This window comes from Carlito syrichta, unplaced genomic scaffold (assembly GCF_000164805.1).
Source record: "Carlito syrichta isolate Samal-C Ts95f unplaced genomic scaffold, Tarsius_syrichta-2.0.1 Scaffold153707, whole genome shotgun sequence".
Lineage (NCBI taxonomy): Eukaryota > Metazoa > Chordata > Mammalia > Primates > Tarsiidae > Carlito > Carlito syrichta.
The window spans coordinates 920-11,290 of NW_007097803.1; the positions used below are offsets into that span (position 1 = coordinate 920).

The 10,371-nt window shown below is 55.3% G+C and overlaps 1 protein-coding gene across 1 annotated transcript in view; it reads left to right on the forward strand.

Annotated features, from left to right (window-relative positions):
* Positions 1 to 425: 425 nt before the first annotated feature.
* MIGA2 (mitoguardin 2) overlaps positions 426 to 10,371 on the forward strand; it is a gene marked incomplete at its 5' end in the record, with an annotated part of 11,618 nt that continues 1,672 nt past the window's right edge. The window contains 7 exons of the mRNA XM_008050807.2: positions 426 to 543; positions 1,685 to 1,785; positions 2,599 to 2,714; positions 4,567 to 4,639; positions 4,849 to 4,935; positions 9,150 to 9,248; positions 9,419 to 9,553. Coding sequence (XP_008048998.1) covers positions 426 to 543; positions 1,685 to 1,785; positions 2,599 to 2,714; positions 4,567 to 4,639; positions 4,849 to 4,935; positions 9,150 to 9,248; positions 9,419 to 9,553 — 729 coding nt within the window. The remainder of the gene's footprint in view (positions 544 to 1,684; positions 1,786 to 2,598; positions 2,715 to 4,566; positions 4,640 to 4,848; positions 4,936 to 9,149; positions 9,249 to 9,418; positions 9,554 to 10,371) is intronic.

A 10,371-nucleotide genomic window follows, 5' to 3' on the forward strand; every position in this document is an offset into this window, starting at 1 on the left:
GATCCTTCCACCTCAGCCTTCCAAGTAGCCGGAATTACAGGCATGCGCTACCACGCCCGGCTGATTTTTTGATTTATTGTAGAGATGAGGTCTCGCTGCCCAGGCGGGTCTCGAACCCGCAGGCTCAGGCAATCCACTCACCTCAGCCTCCCAAAGGCGTGGGATTACAGGCTGAGCCACTGAGCCCGGCTGAGAGTCTGTATTTTTTGGTACTGTGTGTTCAAAGTCCAGTGTGTGTTTACACCCATGACACGCTCCTCTTAGGCCTGGCCAGGTTCAAGTGCTCAGTCCCCACATGGGACTGGTGGCTCCTCTGGTGGGTGGGCTTGGCTGCTGGGCCCCAGAGCCTTCCTCTTTCCCTGGGGTCTTGGGCCCCACGTCAGTGGGGAGGGCCTGGGTTGTGATGGTCGCCATGTCCCCGGCAGCCGGAGTCGCAGCGCAGGGAGTTTGCGGAGAAGCTAGAGTCCCTGCTGCACCGCGCCTACCACCTGCAAGAGGAGTTCGGCTCCACCTTCCCTGCAGACAGCATGCTGCTGGACCTTGGTGAGCCGGCCCACGTGGACGGGGTTGGCAGGAACGGAGGCAGGAGCCCGTGGCATGGGCTCTGGGCGCATAAGACACACAGAATCCCTGGGCCCTCCAGCCTCACCTGATCCCAGGCCTCACTGCACAGATGGAGAAGCAGACATCCCCTCCTGTGGCAGACAGGAGCAGAGCTGGGAGGAGGCTCTAAGAGTTCGGGCTGGTGCTCCATGCCCTATCAAGGGAGCAGGCCTTGGGCTTGTGTGTCAACACCTCCCTACAGCTCTTCCCGGCCTGTGGTTTGAGCCCTTCCTGCTGGCTCAGACTGAGTGGGTGTACAGGATGACTCATGCAGTGGGTGGCTCGAGCAGGCCAGGGGCCAGGGATGGAGGGAACGTGAGGCGACATCTCTGAGAGGGAATCAAGCCGTTCAACCAAACAGCCTGTGTCCTCTTCAGGCCTGCTAGGCCAGACCCCCGTGAGGAATGGCACCCTCAGCTCTGTGGGGGACAGCCTTAGACTCCTGAGTCTCGGGCTCCCTGGCTCTGCCAGTGGAGACCCTGGGACCCAGAGCATGTTGGCCAAGGCCACACGTTCCTGTCCTCCCCCATGCACCCCAGCATGGCTTTGCTGCCTCTGGCCTCCCTGCATGGCAAAAAAGCCTGGCGGGGCCTTTGGGGCGGCCTGCCACAGGTCCGTGGGCTTGGCTTGTTGCCTTGGTCAACCTTTCCTGGGTGGCCCAGACCTCTCAGCCCTTGAGTGAGTGGGGGTGAGCATGCTCGATGAGTGGCCCGTGGACTCACTCAAGCCCTTCAGTGTCAGTGGCTGTTTTGGCTGGTCAGAGAAGAGAGGCGACTTGTCTGAGGCCACACAGCACAACGGGGTCCTCCCTGCGTAGGGCTCAGGGGCCACCAGGCCTCAGATCAGTGGGTGAGCCGCTGGCCAACCTGGTGTCCACACCTCACACCGCCCGCCCCCGAGGATGTCGTGCAGATTGAAGGGCGCGATCCCCACAAGACCGTGAGTCCAGCGTCCTCACAGCGAAGTTTCTCGACCCCAACGCTGTGGGCCTGGTGCTCTGCCTCACCTGCTGGTGGCTCACACCCAGGATCCCTGTGGTGCCGCGAGGGGGTCTCAGCCCTGCCCTCACTGCTCTTCCCAGAGAGGACACTCATGCTGCCGCTGACTGAGGGCTCGCTGCGCCTGCGGGCGGACGACGAGGACAGCCTGACCTCAGAGGACTCCTTCTTCTCTGCCACGGAGGTGACACGGCATGGGGACCAGGCCGGGTGGGGTGGAGGCCAGGGTTCCTGTACAGGCCTTTGGGGCGGCGCTGGGTCCTGGGAAAGTGACTCCATTTCCTCCGACGGGAGCACAACTTGGCTGTTACCAAGGGCCGCTCCTGGGTACTTGGCAAAGTGGATGGCTGGCCTGAGACTGGGGTCACAGGTCTTGTGGGTGAGATGGAGGGCCCCCAGTGGCCCCGCTGACCTCTTCCTCCATAGACTGCCATGTCCGTAGCTTGGTGTTAGACTCCTGCCATGGGCACCTGCCTCAGGCATGAGTCTCCCCTGGGCTGGGAGGACCCGGGTGTGTATCAGTGAGATGCCTTTTGGGAGCCGGGCTCGGTGGCTCAGCCTGTAATCCTGCGCCTTTGGGAGGCTGAGGTGAGTAGATTGCCTGACCCGCGGGTTCGAGACCCGCCTGGGCAGCGAGACCTCATCTCTACAATAAATCAAAAAATCAGCTGGGCGTGGTAGCGCATGCCTGCAATTCCGGCCACTTGGAAGGCTGAGGCGGAAGGATCGCCGGAGCCCAGCAGGTCGAGGCTGCGGTGGCCAGGAGCGGCCACTGCACTCCAGTCTGGGCGACCGAGTGAGATTCCAACTCAAAAAAAATAATAAACAAAGAGATGCCTTTTGGGAAGGGCCCATGGTGATGGGGCTGCTGAGTGCCAGGGCTGGACTCTAGCTCAGGCCACCTGCCTCGGGCCAGTGCTTCCTCTGAGTGGCTGGAAGGGAAGATGCCCTCGTCCACGGGGGCTGCTTATGCGGGCTCCCCTGCCCCCTCCCCCAGCTTTTCGAGTCCCTGCAGGTCGGAGATGTCCCAGTCCCACTCTCCAGACCTGCGGCTGCCTATGAGGAGGCCCTGCAGCTGGTGAAGGAGGGGAAGGTGCCCTGCCGCACGCTCAGGTGAGCAGGTGTGGAAGGGGGAGGGAGCAGGTGGCAGGGGGAGCCCCAGCCCCCACCCGGGGCGAGTTCAGGCTGCCTGGGGGCCACATGAGCCCTGAGTACCAAGACTGGTGGGCCTGGTGTCGGTAATGACAAGTCCATATGCTTGGCCAGGTGCAAGCTCACGCCTGTCATCCCAGTGCTTTGGGAGGCCGAGGTGAGAGGACTGCCTGAGCCCATAGGTTCGAGACCAGCCTGGGCAACTTGGCACGACCTCGTCTCTATAGTAAATCAAAAAACTAGCCGGGTGTGGTGGTGCATGCCTATAGTTCCAACTGCTTGGAAGGCTGGGGTGGAAGTCACGCTACCTTGGCCCGGAGCGTGCCACTGCACTCTAACCTGGGTGACAGAATGAGACTCTGACTCCAAAATTAAAATAAAAAAATTGATACAGTTAACAACATGACAGTAGTCAGTTCTCAGTTCTCAGTTCTCAAATGGGCTCAGTCACAGTCCCACAGTAGGTATTCCTAAGCCCCCTGTCCAGACACAGACCCTTCATGGCAGGGATCAGGAACCCAGGTGGGGGTTGCACAGACCTGGACTCCCCATTTCTGCCACTGTGTAGTGTGTGGCCCTAAACAAGTTGCCTGACTTCTCTCAGCTTCAGTTTCCCCATCCATGGTTATATTTAAGGGTCTTAGCCATCTTTTTTTATTTTTGAAGTTATTTTTACTCTTGTCACCCAAGCTGTAGTGGCACACTCACAGCTACTGCAGCCTTGACCTGCTGGGCTCAGGCCATCTTTTTTCCCTTAGACTCCGAAGTAGCTGGTACTACAGGCATGTGTCACCATGCCCAGCTTATTTTTTTATTATAGAGATGAGGTCTCATTCTGTTGCCCAGGCTGGTCTCAAACCCTTGGGTTCAGGCAATCCTCTTGCCTTGGCCTCTCAAAGTGCTGGGATTACAGGTGTGAGCCACCATGCCTAGCTGGTCTTAGCCTTTTTTTTTTGGAGTCTCACTCAATCGCCCAGACTGGAGTGCAGTGGCTGCTCCCGTCCACTGCAGCCTTGACCTGCTGGGCTCCAGCGATCCAAGTAGCTGGAACTACAGGCGTGCACTACCACACTCAACTAATTTTTTGATTTATTGTAGAGATAAGGTCTCACCAAGTTGCCCAGGTGGGTCACGAACCCGCGGGCTCAGGCAATCCACTCACCTCAGTCTCTGAAGGCGTGGGATTACAGGCTGAGCCACCAAGGCCAGCTGGTCTTAGCCATTTTAAATGAACTTTTCTCTGTGGCATGAAGCGCAGAACGTGACTTTCTGACCATGGCTCACAGGTTTAAGTGTGTGTGTTTAAAAGCTTTCTGATTAGGCAAGCCGCTTGGGTTCCCTCCTACTGTGGGATCTTTTCTGTCCTCTCAATAAATGCTATTTTGTTTTTTTTTTAACTCTCTGATCAGAAGTGGTTGCACATATTGCCTGAAGCACTGGGGATCTGGATGAAGGTTCTCCTGCCTGGCTGGTCTGCCCTGTCTGCCATCTGGGAGCAGTGTGGCCATTTTGGTCCTTTGCCAGGGAGGTCTGGGCTGATCCTGACCTCAAGGAGTCCCCAGCCCCCTACTTCCGCTGCCTGGGAGGCCAACACATCCTCAGAGAGCAACCTGCCAGCCTTGTCTTTTGACCTGAGGGAGACTGAGGCCTCAAGGGAGACAGACACCAACCAGGGGTTACTCTTCCGGGCTGAGACAGAGCCAGGGCTGGGCTGGAACCAGAGCCTCCTGCCTCCCCACCCAGGCATTGCCTGAGCTCCCAGGATCATCGCTGGGCAGACACCAGGTGGTGTAACCGTCTGTCCTCCCCTCAGGACTGACCTGCTGGGCTGCTACAGTGACCACGATTTCCTGGCCAAGCTGCATTGCGTGCGGCAGGCCTTCGAGGTGGGTATGGTCTGGGACCCCCGGGGGTGGAACTGAGGCAAGGGGCAGTCAGGCTGGCCATGGCCATGTGACATGTGCATGGCTTCCCAGGTCTCTGCCGGGCCTGCTCCCCCAGGGCCCCCTGGCGGGCGAGTAACCTATCCAGCCCATTGTCCTGCCCCTCCACGGCCCTCCATGGCCGCAGCTCACTGCCCTTCCTCATTACTTAGGGCCTTCTGGAAGACAAGAGTAACCAGCTTTTCTTCGGGAAGGTTGGCCGGCAGATGGTGATGGGCCTGATGACCAAGGCTGAGAAGGTAGTGGGGGGCAATCACATGGCACAAACCACAGAGGGTACCCAAACTCCACCTGCCAGAGACAGCTGCTGTCCATGCTCTGACATGTCTCCTCCTACTCCGTCCCATTGACTTTCCAGCCCTGGGATATTGGCATGTATTTATTTATTTATTAGAGACAAGGTCTAGCTCTGTCACATAGGCTGGAGTGTAGTGACACCATCATAGCTCAACGCAGCCTCTACCTGCTGGGCTCAAGCGATCCTCCCACCTCACCCTCCCAAGTGCTGGGGTTACAGGCGTGAGTCACCGCCTGGCTGAACATTGTTATTTAATTTCCAAACCTTTGTGCCCTACTTACGTTTCAGCAGCTTGCTTTGTGGTATAACAGTATATCTCGTCTGTCTCTCCCCATTGGTACAGGGAGTTATTTTTTATTGATTTCATAGTATTTCATTGTGTGGTTTATCTGGTTTTCCGATGTGTGGGCATTTAGGTTGTATCTGATTTTTCACCATCACAGACACCACTGCTCTGATTGTCTCACACAGATCTCTTTAGTTACTTGAGAGGTTTTCCATGGGGCAGAGCCTAGACGTGGCAGATCTCAGTCCTGGGTATGGACATGTAGAAGACTGGCAGATCTTGCTGTTATGCCCTCTGTTTCTCTGTTTTGAAACAGTCTTGCTGTGTTGCCTAAACTGGAGTGCAGTGATGTGATCATAGCTCACTATAGTCTTGAACTCCTGGCTCAAATGATTTTCCTGTGCCTGGCTTATTTACTTATTTATTTTTTAGAAAGCAGGATTTATTGAGAGGACAGAAAAGCATTCCCACAGTGGGAAGGGACCCAAGGGGGTTGCCTCTTGGCTTATTTTTAATTTTATTTATTTTTTTTGTAGAGTTGAGGTCTCTCAGTGTTGCCCAGACTGGTCTTGAACTCCTGGGCTCGAGCAGTCCCCCCACTTCAGCCTTCCAAAGTTCTGGGATTGCAGGTATAAGCCACTGTGCTCAACCAAGTCTTTTTTTTGTTTGTTTGTTTTTGAGTTGGAGTCTCACTCTGTCGCCCAGGCTGCAGTGCAGTGGCACATTCATGGCCACCCCAGCGTTGATCTGCTGGGCTCCAGCGATCCTTCTGCCTCCACCTTCCAAGTAGCCAGAACTACAGGTACACGCTACCACACCCAGCTGATTCTCTTTTATTGTAGAGACGAGGTCTCGCCAAGTTGCCCTGGCTGGTCTCGAAACGGCAGACTCAGGCAATCCACTTGCCTCTGCCTCCCAAAGTTCTGGGATTATAATACAGGCTGAGCCATCAAGCCCGGCTGCCAAGTCTTTTTGATTTTTGTTATTTTATCTACTGCTTTATGGTTCTGTGACTGTTGATGAGGCTGCATAATTTGTAACATTTATTGACTTTTTTTTTTGAATTGAGGGTCTCACTCTGTCACCCAGGCTGGAGTACAGTGGCACAATCACAGCTCAGGTTATCCTTCCACCTTAGCCTCCCAAGATGCTGGAATTACAGGCGTACACCACCACACCTGGATAATTTTTTGTAGAGGTCTCATTATGCTGCCCAGGCTGGTCTTGAACTCCTGGGCTCAAGCAATCCTCCTGCCTTAGCCTCCCAAAGTGCTGGGATTACAGGCATCAGCCACTGCATGTGGCCCTGTTGTTTTTTCTTTTTCTTTCCTTTAATATGTTTGAGCAAAGCTTTTAACAGGCCAGAGTCATGATTCTGCAACACACATCTGATCTTATCACTCAACTGCTTAAAACCCCTCTTGCAGCTGCTGCCTTTGGTGTTGAGATCAAGCCTTATTTTGTGGCTACTGCATTGGGAGCTTTGCCTTGTCCTTCTGAAGGGCCTGGGGCCTCTGATGCCTAATCAGAAGGACGGGACCCCACCCCAGGAATCAGGGTATATGCTGGTCCCTGTGCACCTAGAACGCTGTGGCTCAATCTTTTTTCTCTTGAAACAACTGTATTGTGAAATACATATGGAAGAGAGTGTTAAAAAGTATCTATAAGCTGGGCATAGTGGCTTATGCCTGTATTCCCAGCACTTTGGGATAAATAAAAAGATCAAAAATCAAATCAATAAATCAAAAAATTAGCTAGACATGGTGGTGTGTGCCCGCAGTTCCAGCTACTTGGGAGGCTGAGGTGGGAAGATCACCTGAGCCCAGGAGGTCGAGGCTGTGGTGACTGTGATTGTGCCACTTCGCTCCAGGAGGTGATGCAGAGTGAGACCCCCACTCACAAAAGGTGTCTGGAGGATTTACTGACTGGAAAGGTGTCTGTGTACTGTATCACCCAGCTTAGGAAGTGGGACGTGTACTGGCGTCTGGAAGGCCCTCCCGGCCACCCCCATCCCCTCTTCCTTGGTCACTCGTCTTCCAAGTCCTGTGCCCAGGAGGTCTTCATCTGACTTGTCCCCTGAGGGTGCAGGGAGAGGGGCTTGCATGGGGCACTGAGCAGGTACAGGATGGAGCCAGGATTTGAAGCCAGGTTGGCCTGACCCACCACCTGTGCCCTTTGTCCTGCCTCTGTGGGCCGCCCAGGAGGATGAGTGAGTGAATAAGCAAAGGGGGTCAACTGGGTACCAGGGCTACACAACGGGCCCTGCTGTCTGGGGTATTCCTCTCTCTAGCCTCTGCCCCAGTGTAGGACATGGGTTTTATTAAGAGACAAGCCAGCAAGGCACAGTGGTGGCTCATGCCTGTAATCCCAGCACTTTGGGAGGTGGAAGCGAGAGGATTGCCTGAGCCCATGGGTTCAAGACCAGCCTGGGCAACATGGTGAGACATTGTCTCTTCAGTAAATCAAAGAATTAGCCAGATTTGGTGACGTGTACCTTTAGTTCTAGCTACTTGGAAGGCTGAAGCAGAAGGATTACCTGAGCCCAGCAGGTTGAGGCTGTGGTGGCCATGAGCCTGGGAGACAGAGTGAGACTCCCACTCAAAAAAAAGAAATAAGCCAGGTGCGGTGACTCATGTCTGTACTCCCAGACACTTTTGGGAGGCCAAGGCAAGAGGATTACTTGAGCCTAGGAGTTCAAGTCCAGCCTGGGCAACATAGCGAGACCTCATTTCTACAAAAAAAATTTAAAAATTAACCATGGTATGTGCCTGTAGTCCCAGCTACTCGGGAGGCTTAGGCAGGAGGATTGCCTGAACCCAGAACGTAGAGGCTGTGGTGAGCTGTGGTTTTACTACTGCACTCTGGCATGAGTGAAAGAGTGAGACCCTGACTCAAAAAAAGTAACAATCATGAACTCCCTAATGGTACCCTAAGAATTCAGTGAGTTGGCCGGGTGTAGTGGCTCACGCCTGTAATCCTAGCACTTTGGGAGGCCGAGGTGAGAAAATTGCCTGAGCCCATGGGTTCGAGACCAGCCTGGACAACTTGGTGAGAACTTGTCTCTACAGTAAATCAAAAAAATTAGCTGGGTGTGGTGGCGCGTGCCTGTAGTTACAGCCACTTGGAAGGCTGAGGCAGAAGGATCACCTGAGCCCAGGAGGTCGAGACTGTAGTGGCCATGAGAATGCCACTGCACTCCAGCCTGAGTGCCAGAGTAAGACTTCGACTAAAAAAAAAAAGAATTCAGTGAGTTAATCCATGGTTAGCACAGACCCTGGCACTTGCTGTTTCTCCCATTCCAACCACGCAGACCCACCTCTGGCAGGTAATTGGGTCCTGGGCCCGGCTAGCCGCCAGGTCCCTGGGCATGGTGAGTGTGGCTTATGTGCCAAGAGCCTTTCTGCATCCCAGCGTCATCTCAGGTGCTGTTTACTGGAAGCTTAGGTGCTGGGCCCTGGACTGATCGGGCTACATACCTGAGCTCTGACCTCTGAGCTCATCAGCTCCCCAAGAGTAGCCTGTGAGGTGGGACTGTGGCTTCTCCCATTTCTCCATTGGGGCCCAAGCTCATGGAGACCTGAATCTCCGGTTGCCTGACTCAGCCTCCCATCCTGTGTCCCTTTGCAGCATGAGCTGCAGCTGCGCCATGCACACTCCTGGGAGGCAGCAGGTGCTCGTTACACTGCTGGGTGCCTGGTTCTCCAGAGAAGCGCGCCGGGGTGGGCAGGAGGCCCGGCCTTGCCTTGCTTTCTCTGTGGCTGCTGCCTGGGACAGGCCCTGTCTGGGCTCAGCCTGCTGCCCATCCGCAGGCCAGCCTGTCCCTGTGAATCTCGTCCCGTGCCCAGGACCGACTGTGCTTTCCCCCGCAGAGCCCAAAAGGCTTCCTGGAGACCTATGAGGAGATGCTGAGCTATGCCCTGCGGCCTGAGACCTGGGCCACCACACGGCTGGAGCTGGAGGGCCGTGGGGTAAGTTGGCGTGTGTCCCCCGTGCCTGCGGTCGGGAGCAGCCAGTGTGATATGGCTCCATCGCTGCTTCCAGCCCCTGGTTCCTGCCCTGCCTGGGAGCCCCATCACGAGCCAGCAGGAGGATGTGGTCGCCTCCGTGCGCTCAAGCCCCTGCCCCACGCCCATCACAGGTCGTGTGCATGAGTTTCTTCGATATCGTGCTGGACTTCATTCTCATGGACGCCTTCGAGGACCTGGAGAATCCCCCGTCCTCAGTGCTGGCCGTCCTCAGGAACCGCTGGCTGTCAGACAGCTTCAAGGAGACAGTGGGTCACCACCCCACTCCCAAACACGCGCACACTCAACTACCCCGCGCTCGCCTGGCCCCGTGCCCTCCATCCCTGGTCTTGGCATCAGGGCTGGATCCCCACCCATTAAGCAGCCCTTGGACCACTCTTGGGCCAATGCCCTGAGCCCTGTTCTCCACCGAGATCTGGGGCTGCTGGTCTGGGAGACTGGGCATCTGCTCAGGAGAAGTCACCAGTGCGTTGTTACTGTGCCCAGTTTATTATTTTATGTCATAGTATATTTTGTTTTATTTTTTGAGCTGGAATCTCACTCTCTCACCCAGTCTGGAGTGCAGTGGCACGATCACAGCTCACAGATCCTTCCACCTCAGTGTCCTGAGTAGCTGGCGCTACAAGTGCACACCACCATGCCTGGCTAATATTTTTATTTTTTGTGGCGATGAGGTCTCACTGTGCTGCCCAGGCTGGTCTCAAACTCCCAGGCTCAAGCAGTCCTCCCTCCTTGGCCTCCCTGAGTGCTGGGTTTACAGGCCTGAGCCACTGCACCTGGCTGTGCCCCAGTTTACAACCAACACGGTGTGCGTTTTCTTCCTGTGGTCTCGGCTAGTTCTCATTCTGTGCTGGTACTAACCCTATTGGATTTTAATGTCTCTTTTCGGATGAAGTTAAAATGCGGAGGCCAGGCTCCATGGCTCAGCCTGTAATTCCAGCACTTTGGGAGGCCGAGGTGAGGTGAGGTGAGTGGATTGCCTGAGCCCGCGGGTTCGAGACCCGCCTGGGCAACTTGGCGAGACCTCATCTCTACAATAAATAAAAAATTAGCCAGGTATGGTAGC